Source organism: Hemiscyllium ocellatum, chromosome 24 (genome assembly GCF_020745735.1).
Source record: "Hemiscyllium ocellatum isolate sHemOce1 chromosome 24, sHemOce1.pat.X.cur, whole genome shotgun sequence".
NCBI lineage: Eukaryota > Metazoa > Chordata > Chondrichthyes > Orectolobiformes > Hemiscylliidae > Hemiscyllium > Hemiscyllium ocellatum.
In genome coordinates this window covers 9,663,355-9,682,031 of record NC_083424.1, presented here as the reverse complement: position 1 = coordinate 9,682,031, position 18,677 = coordinate 9,663,355, and the positions used below count along the sequence as shown (strand labels likewise).

The following is an 18,677-nucleotide window of genomic DNA, read 5'->3' as shown; positions in this document are numbered from 1 at the left end:
GAGAAGGAATTCCTCCTCATCTCTGTCTTAGATGTTTTATCCCTTATTCTGAGATTACACCCACAAGGGAGAGACCCCTTTGTCAAGCCCCTGTAAGAACCTTGTGGTTTTTAATAAGGTCGCCTCTCAGTCTTCGAAATTCCAATGAGGGTCCAATCTGCTCAACTTACCCTCCGCAGCCCCAGCATACAGGGACAACCTGAAAAAATGTATATGTAGCCAAAATCGTCATGATAATGGATTTATTCAAAAGTAATTTTAAATAATATTCAGTCTTTGCATCTAAATATTCTCATCTTTGCTGTTCCCAGTTACATAGCGTATGGATAGACATTAAAAAATACTTGACAAATAGTAGAAAACCATTGAAAGGACTTTATGTTTTTTTTAATAAATGCAAGTGTGTTTAGGGAGGTAGCTGTCAGCAGAGTTTCAGAGGTAAAAGGTTTAAAGGTTCTTAGCTGTTCTCTTTGTGCTTTGAAACTTTCATTGTTCTGTCATGAGGTTATAAGACTCTGCATGTGCTTATGTAGAAGGATACTGAGGTAAATAGCATGCAGCAAGGTTACATAGACTTTCCTTCTGCCATTTTTACATGTCTCACATCTCATTGCCAAATGCAGGTGTCCAGCGAGTGACGATGGCTCTGCACAGAGCTTTCCTCTCTGTGGCTCCCCCGAGCTGACTTCTGTTGCTGTATGGGGTTCCGTGTCAGATCCAGAGCAGCATTAAACAAAGATCAGCGACTGTGGGGGACAGCGACAAGTTTCATGCAGAGATTCACGTACCCAAGATCCTTGGCAGCCAGCGTTGGAGGCCGCTATCCAGAATGTTCTAGAGGGGAACGAAAGATCCACACACAAAGGTAGTTTTAGGAAACCAGGGGGACAAACAGGGAATTCTTTAAATCTGAGATAGGTACATTTTGGATGTAAATTTGCTCACTGAGCTGGAAGGTTTGTTTTCAGATGTTTTGTCACCATACTAGGTAACATCATCAATGAATCTCTGGTGAAGCACTGGTGTTAGTGACCCATTTTCTATTTCTGTGTTTAGGTTTCCTTGGGTTGGTGATGTCATTTCCTGTGCATTTTTTTCAGACTGTCTCAGAGATACTTTTTTTTTGTTGAAATGAAGGGATATAGGCCAAAGGTAGGAATGTGGAATTAGGCCACCGATTAGCTATGACCTCATTGAATGGCTGAACAGGATGGTAGGGTTGAATGGCCGGTTCCTGTGTTCATATATTCCTTTATATCTTTACTTAGCCTGTCCCAGGATAGATGTGTTGGCCCAGTCGAAATGATGTTTTTTTTTAATCACCTTACCATACATCAAAGAAGTTTTAGAAATGACTGCCAGACTACTAAGTCCCCTCGGAATCCTAGTAGCACACAAACCCACCAACACTCTCAAACAAAAACTAACAAACTTAAAAGACCCAGTACAACCCATGGACAAAACCAACGTCATCTATAAAATTCCATGCAAGGACTGCCACAAACACTACGTAGGACAAACAGGAAGAAAGTTAGCCACCAGGATACACGAACACCAGCTGGCCACAAAAAGACCTCTCTCCCTCTTAGCTCTACACACGGATGAAGAAAACCATCATTTCGACTGGGACAACACATCTATCCTGGGACAGGCTAAGCAAAGGCATGCCAGAGAATTCCTAGAGGCCTGGCACTCTACCCACAACACCATAAACAAACACATAGATCTAGATACCATCTCTCAACCCCTCAGAAAATGAACAGGAAATGACATCACCATAAACTCCAGGAACCCCGTCCAGGACAAACATGTAAATAGAAAGCAGGAGACAACAGCTTCGCTTCACTTGGAGGTCGCCAGGTAATGAAACATCTGGATATCAAACCTACAGCTCAGCGAGCAAACCTACACCCTAAACCTCAACCTGAGCTACAAACCTTCACAAACCTTGCAGAAAGGTAAAAGGATAATCAAAGAATAGAGTCAGATCACTGACAGATAAATAGCCAACTTGTAATTAAGACCAAAGTAATGATGGGTCCTGTTAACAAATCCCACAGCTACAGTATTGGCAAAGCAAAATGGAATTGTTTAATCACATGGCATCCAGGGAGAGCTAGCCAATTGGATACAAAATTGGCTTGACGGTGGGAGACAGACGGTGGTGGTGGGAGAGGGTTCTAATTTGGATTGGAGGCCTGTGACCAGCAGTGTTCTGTAAGGATCAGTGCTGGGTTCACTGCTGTTTGTCATTTATATAAACGATTTGGATGAGAGTATAGGAGGCATGGTTAGTATATTTTGTGGATGACACTAAAATTAGTGATACAGTGGATGGCAAAGAAGGTTATCTAAGAGTACAATGGGATTTTGATCAGCTGGACCAGTGGGCCGAGGATTGGCAGGTGGAGTTTAATTCAGATAAATGGAAGGTGTTGCATTTTGGTCAGACAAACCAGGCCAGTTAATGGTCGGGCCCTGGGGACTGTTGTTGAGCAGAGAGACCTAGGGTGCTTGCCTTCACTGGTCAGAGCATTGAGTATATGAGTTGGAATGTCATTTGTGGCTGTACAGGACATTGGTTAGACCACTTTTGGAATACTATGTACAATTCTGGTCACCCTGCTGTAGGAAGGATGTGGTTAAACAGGAACGGGTACAGAAAATATTTACAAGGTTGCTGGAAAGTTTGGGTTATAAGGAGAGGCTGAATAGGCTGGGGGTTATTTCTCTGGAGCATCAGAGACTGAGGGGCGCCTAATAGAGGTTTATAAAATTATGAGGGGCATGGACAGTATGAATAGCTTAGGGCTTTTTCCCTTGGTGGGGGAGTCTACAACTACAGGTCAGAGCTTAAGGTGAGAGGGGAAGGATTGAAAAGGGACCTGAGGGACAACATTTTCACAGAGAATGGTGCTTGGTTGGAATGAGCTGCCAGAGGAAGTGGTTAAGACTGGTACAATTACAACATTTAAAATGCATTTGGACAGGTACATGAATAGGAAGAGTTTAGAAGGATATGGGTCAAACACAGGCAAGTGGGATAATTCAGTTTGGGATGCTTCATTGGCATGGATGAGTTGGACCGAAGAGTCTGTTTCTATGCTCTGTGATGGTAGAGCTAACGTTCAAAGAGGTAGGTCATAAATACATTGATTAAATAGTACTCATAGAATAAAGCCAAAAATATCAGAAAATATGAATAGACTTTTGACACAGTTTGATGACAAGTCTTCAGTACAAAGCCATACCTCTTATGTTAATAGGAACCCTATGCAGTCTTTAATGAAGATTTCTTCATGAGAGACATGAAACAAATTGCTCCCTACCTGGTTCCTTCCAGCCCATCACCTTCACAACGATCTCTGACCCCCATGGCTTCTCCTTGGCACTCCACACACACGTATTTCTCCCGGAACAGTTGGCTGGTCTGTAGCCCAAGTCGGCAGGAGGGACTTACCTCCTTCATTTGGAAATAAGCACAGTAGCTGTCAAGGGAAGAGGGGGCAGAGAACAGAAGGGGAAGAGTTGGGCATTAGTGCTTGATCTTTCCCTAACAAGTGATTGATAAATAGATTAAACAGATAGATGGATGGATAAATAGATAGATTAAATAGATTAGATTAGATCATATTAGATAGATGAATAAATTAGATTAGATAGGTGATAGATAGACAGATAGATATAGATAGGTAGATAGATAAGAAGATAGGTAGGTAGGTAGATAGGTAGATAGATCGATTAAATGGATTAGATTAGATAGATGGATACTTAGACAGACAGACACACAGACTAAGAAGACTGAGAGTTTATGGAGCTCTGTCAGTCTATGAGCTCAGTTAAAGGCCCCTTCATTAGATTGAAAGCATGGACACTAGTACTGAAGGAATAAGACCATGTTTTCCTGTTTTTCCTGGGTATCATTGACAGGGCTAGCTTTTGTTACCCATCCCTAATTACCCTGGTATTGAATGGTTTGCGAGGCCATTCCAGAGGGTGGCTGTGGTCAATTCAACGCACAGACGCATGTCGTGACTGAAACAATTCAACATTCAAGAATAAATCAGTCGGTTAATGGAAAGGAGGATAACACAATTGTTAGTGATGGTTAGAACTATTCAATACTGTGGAAGATAAACCCGAACACAGCTGATGCTATGTTTAAGTTAGTTCAGAAACCATGCCAATGTTTCCAAATTTGGATGTGGGCCTAAAATGTTCAGAGCCCTTACCAAGGTAAGTTAATAACCTTTAATTTGAGTAAACACTCAGTTCAGCAGATTTCTCTGTTGTGTCACTTATGAATTAGTTTGAGCCTAAATCCCATTGTTTCTGAGAACAATCACACCTTTCAGACTGTTCTCAATGAATATCTTGGAAGCGGAAGGCATCTCAAAAATCTTTAATCAGTAGCAACACAAGTGGTGAATTCAACCAACTAGATACTGTCATCAAACAAACCAACCAACCAGATATTGTCATCCAACCAACCAACCAACCAACTGGATACTGTCATCCAACCAACCGGATTCTGTCATCAAACCAACTAACCAATCGGACACTGTCATCCAACCAACAAACCGGATACTGTCATCCAGCCAACCAACCAATCAGATACTGTCATCCAACCAACAAACCAGATACTATCATCCAACCAATCAGATACTGTCATCTAACCAACCAACCAATCAGAGACTGTCATCCAATCAACCAACCAATCGGATACTGCCATCCAACCAACAAACCGATACTGTTATCCAACCAACTAACCAATCAGATGCTGTCATCCAACCAACAAACTGGATACCGTCATCCAACCAACCAACCAACCAGATACTGTCATCCAACCAACCAATCAGATACTATCATCCAACCAATAAACCAGATACTGTCATCCAGCCAACCAACCAACCGGATACTCTCATCCAACCAACCAGCCAACTGGATATTGTCATCCAGCCAACCAACCAATCAGACACTCTCATCCAACCAACCAAACAACCGGATACTGTCATCCAACCACCAACTCACCAGATATTCTCATTCAACCAACCAACAACTAACCGGATGCTGTTATCCAACCAACCCACCAGGCGGATACTATCATCCAACCAACCAACCAGGCGGATACTATCATCCAACCAACCCACCAGATATGCTTCGCACCACCCAAGTGAATAATGTTAATTTCAGTGCCAGTGTGCTGTCAGGTACAAAGCTGTATGTCTCAATGGCTGACAGATCAAACGTGTCAAACTACACAACCCTTTGTATGTTTGCAACGAGTACAACCTGTACTCAACCAAACCATGTAAGCAAAACTCAGATCATAATGTCAAGTGAGATGTGACTCGGGAAATTGACAACACTTCGAGTCATAGAGTCATAGAGATATACAGGATGGAAACAGACCCTTCAGTCCAACTCATCCATGCCATGCAATCCCACCTGCCAGCACCCGGCCCATATCCTTCCAAACCCTTCCTATTCATATATTCATATTCATTCCTGAAGAAGGGCTTATGCCCGAAACGTCGATTCTCCTGCACCTTGGATGCTGCCTGGCCTGCTGTGTTTTCCAGCAACATATTTTTCAACTCTGGTCTCCAGCATCTGCAGTCTTCACTTTCTCCTATTCATATATCCATCCAGATGCCTTTTTAAATGCTGCAATTGTACCAGCCTCCACCACTTCCTCTGGCAGCTCATTCCATACACGTACCACCTTCTGCATGAAAGAGTTGCCCATTAGGTCCTTTTTATATCTTTCCCCTCTCACCCTAAACCTATGTCCTCTAATTCTGGACTCCCCGACCCCAGGAAAAAGACAGTCTCTTTACCCTCTCCATGCCCCTCATGATTTTGTAAACCTCTATAAGATCACCATTCCACCTCCGACGCTCCAGGGAAAACAGCCCCAGCCTGTTCAGCCTCTCCCTGTAGCTCAAACCCTGGGAACATCCTTGTAAATCTTTTCTGAACCCTTTCAAGTTTCACAACATCTTTTCGATAGGAAGAAGACCAGAATTGCACGCAATATTCCAACAGTGGCCTAACCAATGTCCTGTACAGCCACAATATGACCTCCCAACTCCTGTCCTCAATACTCTGACCAATAAAGGAAAGCATACCAAACACCTTCTTCACTATCCTATCCACCTGCAACTCCACTTTCAAGGAGCTATGAACCTGCACTCCAAGGTCTCTTTGTTCAGCAACACTCCCTAGGACCTTTCCATTAAGTGTATAAGTCCTGGTAAGATTTGCTTTCCCAAAATGCAGCACCTCACATTTATCTGAATTAAACTCCACCTGTCACTTCTCAGCCCATTGGCCCATCTGGCCAAGATCCTGTTGCAATTGGAGGTAACCTTCTTTGCTGTCCAGTAGACCTCAAACTTCGGTGTCATCTGCAAACTTACTAACTACACCTCCTATGTTGAACAATCCCAAGTGTGCTATGAATTACAGTACATCATTGATCAGTTGGGCTCCCAATGTAGTTCACGTACCTTGTGTTGTGATTGGAACTAGGGCCAGGTAGATCCCATTCACTATGAGATCCCCAACTGGGGTTTTTTACCTGGATCAATCAGGGAGTCCTGGCTGACAGATAGCAATAGGAGAGTCAGAGAGACTCCTCATTCTAGGGACTGGCTCTGAACTGGCTGGCCAGAGTCCATGTACAATGCACATGGAAATCCAGGCTGACTTGGTAACAGGATAGTGCCCTCTGTGCAGTCATCTCACCTTGCTAGAAGCTAAATAGATGTTGAGACTTGTATCAAAGTCTTGTAGCTTTTTTAAAATTAAACAAATCTCAAAAACCAAAGAGACAATAGTTCCCTGGTCCATTCTCTGGGACAAAACTTTGACCAATCAGAGTTGACTTGCCGACTAATCAATATCTGTTCCATATACGAAGTAAATTGTTGTTCTTTTTGAAATGTGTCACTCTTGCGTTCCATCCTGATGAGTGGAAGCTGCAAAACTCTGACACCATGTTTCTTTGCTCAGTAACCTTCAGGTTCCCTACTATCAAGTGGTTAAGGATTATTGTATCCAGACACATCCTCCATCATATCTTATTGCTACAATTTTTGGTCAGGTTTTTATCTTAACATTAAAAACATTTATTTTAAAAACTTTGAGAGTGGAAATCCAATATGTAAACACTTGCCTGTTACATTGTAGTTACAGTCTATGCTCTTTAGAGGGTGCACTTTAAATACTGTCTCTCAATTCTGTTGCCTGTCCATCATTCCTGAAAAAACTGTCTATTGTCACACGTTACATCCCTAAAGTACCAAACATTGAGACAAAAGCCAGTTACAATCTGTTTTGTTTATCTAGAACATAAAACATAGAACAGTACAGCACCGAACAGGCCCTTCAGCCCACGATGTTGTGCTGACCACTGATCCTCATGTATGCACCCTCACATTTCTGTGACCATATGCATGTCCAGGAGTTTCTTAAATATCCCCAGTGACCTTGCCTCCACAACTGCTGCTGGCAACGCATTCCACGCTCTCACAACTCTCTGTGTAAAGAACCCGCCTCTGACGTCCCCTCTATACTTTCCTCCAACCAGCTTAAAACTATGACCTCTCGTGTTGGTCATTTCTGCCCTGGGAAATAGTCTCTGGTTATCGATTCTATCTATGTCTCTCATTATCTTGTACACCTCAATTAGGTCCCCTCTCCTCCTCCTTTTCTCCAATGAAAAAAGTCCAAGCTCAGTCAACCTCCCTTCATAAGATAAGCCCTCCAGTCCAGGCAGCATCCTGGTAAACCTCCTCTGAACCCTCTCCAAAGCATCCACATCTTTCCTATAATAGGGCGACCAGAACTGGAAGCAGTATTCCAAGTGCGGTCTAACCAAAGTTTTATAGAGCTGCAACAAGATCTCACGACTCTTAAACTCAATCCCCCTGTTAATGAAAGCCAAAACACCATCTGCTTTCTGAACAACCCTGTCCACTTGGTGGCCATTTTAAAGGGATCTGTGTACCTGCACACCAAGATCCCTCTGTTCCTCCACACTGCCAAGCATCCTATCCTTAATCCTGTACTCAGCTTTCAAATTCGACCTTCCAAAATGCATCACCTCGCATTTGTCCAGGTTGACCTCCATCTGCCACCTCTCAGCTCATCTCTGCATCCTGTCAATGTCACGCTGTAGCCTACAACAGCCCTCTATACAGTCAACGACACCTCCAACCTTTGTGTCTTCTGAAAACTTGCTGACCCATCCTTCAATCCCCTCATCCAAGTCATTAATAAAAATTACAAACAGTAGAGGCCCAAGGACAGAGCCCCGTGGAACACCACTCACCACTGACTTCCAGGCAGAATATTTTCCTTCTACTACCACTCGCTGTCTTTTGTTGGCCAGCCGATTCTGTATCCAGACAGCTAAGTTCCCCTGTATCCCATTCCTCCTGACCTTCTGAATGAGCCTACCATAGGGAACCTTATCAAATGCCTTGCTGAAGTCCATATATACCACATCCACAGCTCGACCCTCATCAACTTTTCTAGTCACATCCTCAAAGAACTCGATAAGGTTTGTGAGGCATGACCTGCCCCTCACAATGTCCTGTTGACTGCATTTAATCAAGCTATGCTCTTCCAGATGGTCATAAATCCTATCCCTCAGACTCCTTTCTAACACCTTGCAGATGACAGACATGAGACTTACTGGTCTGTAATTGCCTGGGGTTTCCCTATTTCCTTTCATGAAGAGAGGAATTACATTTGCCTCGCTCCAGTCCTCAGGTACGACTCCAGTGGAGAGCGAGGATGCAAAGATCTTTGCAAGTGGTGAAGCAATCGCATTTTTCATTTCCCAAAGCAGCCGAGGACAAATCTGGTCCGGGCCTGGCGACTTGTCAATCTTAATGTTTGACAAAATTTTCAGCACATTAGCTTCCTCTATCTCTATCCATTCCAGCATGCATACCTTTGTAATTTCATTCACTACAAAGTTCATTTCTTTTAGGGCAAAAAACTCATTTAGGGCTTCCCCTACCTCCTCAGACTCCACACACAAATTCCCTATGCTATCCCTGATCGGCCCTACTCTTTGTTTGACCATTCTCTTATTCCTCAAATAAGTGTAAAATGCCTTTGTGTTCTCCCTAATCCGTTCTGCCAAGCCTTTCTCGTGCCCCCTCCTGGCTCTCCTCAGACCATTTTTGAGCTCCTTCCTCGCCTGCCTGTAATCCTCTAGAGCTGAGCTTGACCCTAGCTTCCTCCACCTTATGTAAGCTACCTTCTTCCTTTTGACGAGAATCTCCACTGCTTTCGTCATCCAAGGTTCCTTTATCTTACCACTTCTTGCCTGTCTCAGAGGGACATATTTATTCATCACTCACAACAACAGTTCCTTAAACAGTCTCCACATGTCTATAGTGCCTTTACCATGGAACAATTGTTCCCAATCCATGCTTCCTAACTCATGTCTAACTGCATCATAGTTTCCACTTCCCCAATTAAATATCCTCCCATTTTGCCTAATCCTCTCCTTTTCCATAGCTATGTAGAATGTGAGGCAGTTGTGGTCACTACCACCAAAATGCTCTCCCACTACAAGATCTGATACCTGCCCCGGCTCGTTTCCGAGCACCAAGTCTAGAATGGCCTCTCCTCTCGTCGGCCTGTCAACGTACTGAGTTAGGAAACCCTCCTGAACACACCTTACAAAAACAGCTCCATTCAAATCTTCTGCTTGAAGGAGGTTCCAATCAATATTGGGAAAGTTAAAGTCACCCATTACAACAACCCTACTACGTCCACACTTTTCCAAAATCTGCCGACCTATGCTTTCTTTCATTTCCCTGCTGCTATTGGGGGGCCTGTAGTAAACCCCTAATGAGGTGACTGCTCCCTTGCTGTTCCTAATTTCCACCCTTACTGACGCGGTAGGCAGATCTTCCTCGACAATGGAAGCCTCTGTAGCTGTGATACCCTCTCTGATTAGTAGTGCTACACCCCCTCCTCTTTTTCCCCGCTCCCTATTCTTTTTTAATGCTCTAAACCCTGGAACATCCAGCAACCATTCCTGCCCCTGAGAAACCCATGTCTCTGTTATGGCCACAACATCATAGCACCAGGTACTGATCCATGCTCTAAGCTCATCACTTTTATTCCTGATTACCTTGCGTTAAAGCAAACACACTTTAACGGATCCCTTGTTTCCTTCCCAGGAAAATCCTTCCCACTAGCTGGTCTACCTCTTGCTATTGCCTCATCTGCATCAACTCTCACCTCTGGTATACAGCTCAGGTTCCCACCCCCCTGCCATACTGGTTTAAACCCTCTCAAACTACTCGAGCAAACCTTCTACCCAGGACATTGGGCCCCTTCCAGTTCAGATGCAACCCTGAGATGCAAATCTAAGAAATAATTTGGGTTGGGAATTTAAAAAGTGTGATCAGTTTACAGAAGTATATGTCAGTGATGCACTCTAACGTACCCCTGGGTGTACCCATGTCAGATAGCAACCTTGCATATGCTAAACCTGCGGAAGCTCTCAGTTAGGCTTGTCACAGCTCCCTGGGGAGTAAAACACCAGAAATCAAGCCTCCTAGTCATGGAGTCATCACAAAAAAATTAAGATTTTAAAATAAATACACAAAATTTCCAAATTTATCTCATTTTCAGACCCAAGTTAATATACAGTATGACTACCAGGTTGCCATTCTGAATAAGAATTACTATGTATTACAAGTAATTAGACACTATCCACAGGTATTTTGCATCAGTGTTTACTGTGTAAAAGGATATGGAAGATATAGAATGTAGGGAATAGATGGTGACATCTTGCAAAATGTCCATATTACAGAGGAGGAAGTGCTAGATGTCTTGAAACGCATAAAAGTGGATCAATCCCCAGGACCTGATCAGGTGTACCCTAGAACTCTGTGGGAAGCTGGAGAAGTGATTTCTGGGCCTCTTGCTGAGATATTGGTATCATCGATAGTCACAGATGAGATGCTGGAATACTGAATATTGGTTAACATGGCCCCACTGTTTAAGAAGGGTGGTAAGGACAAGCCAGGGAACTATAGACCTGTGAGCCTGACCTCGGTGGTGGGCAAGTTGTTGTGGAAATCCTGAGGGACAGGATGTACATGTATTTGGAAAGGCAAGGACTGATTAGGGATAATCAACATGGCTTTGTGCGTGGGAAATCATGTCTCACAAACTTGATTGAGTTTTTGAAGAGGTAACAAAGAGGATTGATGAGGGCAGAGTGGTAGATGTGATCTAAATGAACTTCAGTAAGGCGTTCAACAAGGTTCCCCATGGGAGACTGGTTAGCAAGGTTAGATCTCACGGTATACAGGGAGAACTAGCCGTTTGGATACAGATTTGGCAAAAAGGTAGAAGACAGAGGGTGGTGGTGGAGGGTTGTTTTTCAGACTGGAGGCCTGTGACCAGTGGAGTGTCACAAGGATTGATGCTGGGCCCACTAGCTTTTGTCATTTACATAAATGATTTGGATGCGAGCATAAGAGGTACAGTTAGTAAGTTTGCAGATGACACCAAAATTGGAGGTGTAGTGAACAGTGAAGAGGGTTACCTCAGATTACAACAGGATCTTGACCAGATGGGCCAATGGGCTGAGAAGTGGCAGATGGAGTTTAATTCAGATAAACGTGAGGTGCTGCATTTTGGGAAAGCAAATCTTAGCAGGATTCATATACTTAGTGGTAAGGTCCTAGGGAGTGTTGCTGAACAAAGAGACCTTGGAGTGCAGGTTCATAGCTCCTTGAAAGTGGAGTCGCAGGTAGATAGGATAGTGAAGAAGGCGTTTGGTATGCCTTCCTTTATTGGTCAGAGTATTGAGTCCAGGAGTTCGAAGGTCATGTTGCGGCTGTACAGGACATTGGTTAGGCCACTGTTGGAATATTGCATGCAATTCTGGTCTCCTTCCTATCAGAAGGATATTGTGAAACTTGAAAGGTTTCTGACAAGACATACAGGGATGTTGCCAGGGTTGGAGGATTTGACGTACAGGGAGAGACTGAATAAGCTGGGGCTGTTTTCCCTGGAGCATCAGAGGCTGAGGGGTGACCTCATAGAAGTTTATAAAATTATGAGTGGCATGGATAGGATAAATAGACAAAGTATTTTCCCTGAGATGGGGAGTCCAGAAGTAGACAGCATAGGTTTAGGGTGAGTGGGGAAAGGTATAAAAGGGACCTAAAGGGCAACTTTTTCACACAGAGCTTGGTGTGTGTATGGAATAAGCTGTCAGAGGAAGTGGTGGAGGCTGGTACAATTACAACATTTAAAAGGCATTTGGATGGGTATATGAATAGGAAGGGTTTGGAGGGAGATGGGCCAGGTGCTGGCAGGTGGGATTAGATTGGGTTGGGATATCTGGTCGGCATGGACGGGTTGGATGTTTCCATGCTGTACATCTCTATGACTCTATAAACTGTCAGCATAGTGGGCGGCATGGTGGCACAGCATTTAGCACTGCTGCCTCACAGCGCCTGAGACCCGGGTTCAATTCCCGACTCAGGCGACTAACTGTGTGGAGTTTGCACGTTCTCCCCGTGTCTGCGTGGGTTTCCTCCGGGTGCTCCGGTTTCCTCCCACAGTCCAAAGATGTGCGGGTCAGGTGAATTGGCCTTGCTAAATTGTCCGTAGTGTTAGGTAAGGGGTAAATGTAGGGGTATGGGTGGGTTGTGCTTCGGCGGGTCGGTGTGGACTTGTTGGGCCGAAGGGCCTGTTTCCACACTGTAAGTAATCTAATCTAATTTCACTACTAATTTAAATTCTAAACCCCTCCACTTACACATACACACACATATATATACATACACACAGACATGCACATGCACAAATAGACACATACACACACATAGACATACACATTCACACAGGGCAGAGGGAAACGTGCAGGCTGTTTGCTGGTTCTTATTCATGGGTTGCTGAGATGTTCCTTCTGCTGTGATTCTGTTCGCCAAGCTGGGAATTTGTGTTGCAGACGTTGCGTCCCCTGTCTAGATGACATCTTCAGTGCTTGGGAGCCTCCTGTGAAGCGCTCCTGTGATGTTTCCTCCAGCATTTATAGTGGCATTTATTACAAATGCCGGAGGATTTGACAGGGGACGAAACGTCTGCAACACAAATTCCCAGCTTGGCGAACAGAATCACAACAACGAGCACACGAGCTACAAATCTTCTCACAAACTTTGAATGTTCCTTCTGCTGGTCAGATGTTACTTCTCAGTCACTTTTCTCCAGATTATTCCATTGGCTTGCAAAAGACACAAGGTGGCTGATTTGCTAATAAAAAGTCTTTGATTAATTAGGTAAGAGCTTAGAACAACTGCTGAAGGAAAGATAAGTTGGTTGGTTTGGGTTTAGGATGGGTTCTGACTGCATTGAACAGAGAGGCATCTCCTGTGCTGGTATAACCTGTTCCCAGCTCCAACCTGCTCAGTTACCAGACAACCAAACACATGATTGTTGGCAAGCAGAAGGCCTTTGACATTTGTAACTGGTCACTAGTCCAGAGACCAATCGATATCTTGTCAACCAGAACTCCATCTGAAGCCAGAACTCTGACTCTTGTTTGCCTTCAAGTAAAAAGTGAGGTCTGCAGATACTGGAGATCAGAGCTGAAAATGTGTTGCTGGTTAAAGCATAGCAGGTCAGGCAGCATCCAAGGAACAGGAAATTCGACGTTTCCTGTTCCTCGGATGCTGCCTGACCTGCTGCGCTTTAACCAGCAACACATTTTCAGCTCTTGTTTACCTTCAACCACTTCAATGACTGCTCATTCAAACAGTTATTTATGATACTTGCCATGAGTTACAGGTTACTTGCTTTTCATGTAGCTATCTTTTCAAAACACTGGTTTTCACTCAGTGCTTTCCTGTTTTAGGTCACAATTGTTTTTGAAAAGCATAAAAATGAAGAAACATGGTCTTTAGAGGCTGCTGTTAGAATATTGAGTTCAGATTTGGAACTTTTTTCGATTGGTCACTAAGGCCATGGAGATTTAGAATTGGATTACTTACAGTGTGGAAACGGGCCCTTCGGCCCAACAAGTCCACACCAACCCACCGAAGCGCAACCCACCCATACCCCTACATTTACCCCCTACCTAACACTACGGGCAATTTAGCATGGCCAATTCACCTGACCTGCACATCTTTGGACTGTGGGAGGAAACCTACGCAGACACAAGGAGAATGTGCAACCTCGACACAGTTACCTGAGGCAGGAATTGAACCCGGGTCTCTGGCGCTGTGAGGCAGCAGTGCTAACCACTGTGCCACCGTGCCGCCCACAATGCGATGTATTAATATGAAAGCTAAGACCTGCTTGCATTACCCATCATTTTCATAACAATCCATCGTGCTTTCTTTCCAATTATGTACTTATCGTTTGGAAGTGCATTTAGTGGTAAAAGTAGGAAATAAAAGCACTATTACAGCAATATCCCATTGACTGCAATGCAATAATGACCAGATAATCTGTCTTTAATGCTATTAAAGGATAATTATACACCAGTGCATTGTAGACAAGTCCCCTGCTCTCCTTCCCTCAATGATTAAGGTTCATCACAATACATTAACGGTGTTAATGAATCCTGATCACTGGAGAGGCAGCACCTCTGACAGTGCAGCACTGCCTCACCATTGGGCTGGAGTGGGACTCAGACTCAAAATCTGTCAACTCAGAGGCCTGAGCTGATGGCCATAGTAATAAACAAGCTAGTCAAGGCAATGAAAAGGCCAGTTTGTGGACACCTTTGGGATTTTATTTGTGACTGAGTGAAATTTGGTATACCTCATAATTTGGAATTTCTGAATAGCCCATAGGATAAAAGATAGGGACACAGCTGAAGCTATTATTCACTGCTTTTGGCCTGACAAGATAATGTTCTAGAACCATAGAATGCTATAGCAAAAATGAAGGCCATTCTGCCCATGTGGTCTCTGCTAGCTCTTTTGGAGATCAATCCCATTATCTCCATATCCCGGGACTTCCCCATATCATTGCAGCATTTCTTTTTCAAGTATTTTTTTTCTCTCTCATTTCCTTCCAAATGGCCATGGGAAACGTGTTTGCAAGGAATTTCCATTTATCACCCTATCAGGACTCTCCAAACCCAAACCACTCATTGCCTGGAAAAGGTCTCCCTCAAGTCACCTCTGGATCTCCTACCAACTCTGTGACTTCTACACTTTAGCCGCTGTTTGTCGGACTCATTGTGACCATGGTTAAGGAACATGAGACAACGAGGGGTTGTTGAGACAGGTCTGTCGTCAAGTGCCATAAGGTTACATGGCTTGCAGACCTGACCCTACCATCCTCAGCTCTCCCTGTCAGGTACTCCGAAGCCTAGCGCTTCCAGGGGTCATGGAGGGGTCACATGAAATTCTCGCATCTGGGTCAGATTCCAACCTTCTCCCTCAGCAACCCCCTTCCACCAACGGCCGGAATGTGACAAATCCTTTAGAACCATGGGAAAAGTATTTGCAAGGAATTTCCAAAGAAACAGTTGGTGTATTAAGTTTTTCAATATTTCCTTGAAATTGACAGAGTCAGCAATTGGTCAAGTGCATGAAATACAATTAGGATGCAATTTCACGGCACGGGCAGTGTGGGATTACACTGACGCAATTCACTGCAGACCTCAGATCAGATAAACCTCCTTGGCACTGAGCAATGATTTTACTGTGTTCACACATGGGGTATAACGCACAGAGAGGTTTCAAACTCGATTGTCGAGAAGATCTCTTCCCTCAGAAACAAAACAAAACATTTTGCCATAATCCAGCATCATACAATTCCCCACTGGAATTTGCTCTTGGAGCCATGACTATTTATTCAGATAAACTCAAGATATACTTTCACGGTTCGGAGAACCAGGAGGTTGGCCAGGCAGTGAATAATTTTCATAGAACAAAGGGAATTGTTGGATGAAAACAAGATCAAAAGACCATCTGGCTCAGCTTCTCCTAGTCTGGCACAAAGAACATAAGATTTGGAGGAGAAATAGGCCATTCAGCCCCTTGAGTCTGATCTGTCTTTTAACAAGATAATGGCTGACCTTCAGGTTCCACTTTTAATCCTTACCCCATATTCCTCGGTTCCTTTAGCGCTAAAAGATCCATGACCTCAGCCTGCGAGCTCTTCTGACTTCGAAAATTCCAAAGATTCAGAACTCCCCAAGACAGGAAATGCCTTCCAAAATGGCAACCCCTTTACCCTTGGGATTTTGATGCCTGGCTCTGGATTTGACAGGCAAACAAACAGCCTCTCAGCTTCTAGTGAGCCCGTTAAGAATTTCACAGGTCGCACAGTTACAAAAATAGTGACACTGTTGACAATCACAGCAATCAATCTATCTGTGGCTAGAATAGAATCCCTACAGTGTGGAAACAGGCCATTTGGCCCAATAAGTCCCCACACGCCCTCTGAAGAGTAACCCACCCAGACCCATTCCCCTACACTTCCCCTGATCAATGCATCTAACCTGCACATCCCTGAACACTATAGACAATTTAGTATGGCCAATTCACATACCTGCAACCCTTTGGACTGTGAGAGGAAACTAGAGCACCTGGAGGAAACCCACACAGACAAAGGGAGAATGTGCAAACTCCTCACAACCACCCAATTTGTACAGGATGTTGGTGAGACCACATTTGGAGTACGCCGTGTAATTCTGGTCGCTCTGCTATAGGAAAAATACTTTTAAATTGGAGAGGGATCAGAAAAGTTCTGCCAGGATGTTGCCAAGATTGGGTGGATTTGAGTTATAAAGAAAAGCTGGAGGGTCTGAGACGTTTTTCACTGGAGGGTCGGAGGCTGAGGGGTGACCTTATGTAGGTTTATAAAATCATGAGGGGGGATAAGGTGGCACAGTGGCTAGCACTGCTGCCTCACAGTGCCAGAGACCCAGGTTCAATTTCCGCCTCAGGTAACTGTCGGTGTGGAGTTTGCACGTTCTCCCCGTGTCTGTGCGGGTTTCCTCCCACAGTCCAAAAATGTGCAGGTTAGGTGGATTGGCCATGCTAAATTGCCCGTAGCGTTAGGTGAGGGGGTAAATGTAGGGGAATAGGTCTGGGTGGGTTGCTCTTCAGAGGGTCGGTGTAGACTTGTGGGCCGAAGGGCCTGTTTCCACACTGTAAAGTAATCTAGTCTAATAAGGTGAATAGCTGGGGGAGTTCAAACCTAGAGGGCATATTTATGAGGAGAAAGATTTAAAAAAGGACTGAGGGGCAATTTTGTTATACAGAGAGTGGAATGAACTGCCAGAAGAAGTGGTAGATGGAGGTACATTTACAACATTTAAAAGACTTTTGGACAGGGATACGAAGAGGAAAGGTTTGGAGGGATATGGGCCAAACACAGGCAAATGGAACTAATTCAGATTGGGAACGTGGTTGGTGTGGACTAATTGGTTTGAAGGGTCTGGTTCCATGCTGTAGCTCTCTGTGTGAGGCCTATAAAACCAGGTGTCACACCACTGCACATTTGTGTGGCAGACAGAATGTGTTTTGGATTGACCAAAGCACCCCACAAATTAAAAGTATCAACCGTACAGACACCGCACAGTAGCAGGGAAAAACAACTTGCAGAGTTTACTGTACATGCTTTAAATCATGGTTTCTGTCACGGCCCACACTGTCTGCAGCCACACATCCACTTTCCCAGGGCGAACTGGGAACTGACGAGAAATGCTGATCTTGCCAACCATGTCCACATCTCAGGAATGGATCAATATACATGTCCCTTTGGAGTTCGACAAACCATCCATTCAGAGTGCATGAGGTTCAGCCTTGAACCTTTGGGGTGGCGCAGTATCTCAGTGGTTAGCACTGCTGCCTCATAGCGCCAGGGACCTGGGTTTGATTCCATCATCAGGCGACTGTCTTTGTGGACTTTGCACATTCTCCCCCTGTGTCTGGGCAGATTTCCTCTGGGTTCTCCGGATTTACTGAGCTTGATGAGATTGAGTATGTTCAGAATACGGACACACTGCCCTCAGCTGACACTGTCTTCTTCAGCAGTCCCTCAGGATTCTCAATGCCAGTGGAGGCTGAGGGGTGGCCTTATACAGATTTATAAAATCATGAGGGGCAAGGACATGGTGAATAGACAAAGTCTTTTCCCCAGGGTAGGGGAGTCTAAAGCTAGAGGGCATAGATTTAGGGTGAGAGGGGAAGGATTTAAAATGGACGTAAGGGACAACATTTTCACACATAGGATGGTGCATGTATGGAATGAGCTGCCAGAGGAAGTGGTGGAGGTTGGTACAATTACAACATTTAAAAGGCATCTCGTTTGGAATATGAAAAGTAAGGGTTTAGAGGGATATGGGCCAAATGCTGGCAAATGGGACTAGATTAGTTTAGGATATCTGGTCAGCATGGATGAGTTGGACCACATAGTCTATTTCCATGCTGTACATCTCTATGACTCTAAAGGTACAAAATAAATAGTTGTTATGACAGTTGCTACCTACTCTCACACCCAAACCCATCTTCCTTGGCCTTGTATGCTATTGTGTTTCAAGTGCTGATCAAATTATTTCCTAAGAGTCTTGAGGGTTCCTGCTTCACCCACCATTTTGAGGCAGTGAGTTCTAGATACTCACCACCCTCTGGGTGAAAAGATATTTTTTTGAATTCCCT

General features: G+C 44.2%; 1 protein-coding gene across 1 annotated transcript in view; it reads right to left on the bottom strand.

Moving 5' to 3' along the window:
- Positions 1 to 228: 228 nt before the first annotated feature.
- si:dkey-178e17.3 (somatomedin-B and thrombospondin type-1 domain-containing protein) overlaps positions 229 to 18,677 on the bottom strand; it is a 136,974-nt gene continuing 118,525 nt past the window's right edge. Inside the window, exons 4-5 of the mRNA XM_060843916.1 lie at positions 3,330 to 3,488; positions 229 to 834 (exon numbers count right to left, since the gene is read on the bottom strand). Of these exons, the coding sequence (XP_060699899.1) occupies positions 729 to 834; positions 3,330 to 3,488 (265 nt within the window). The 3' untranslated portion in view covers positions 229 to 728. The remainder of the gene's footprint in view (positions 835 to 3,329; positions 3,489 to 18,677) is intronic.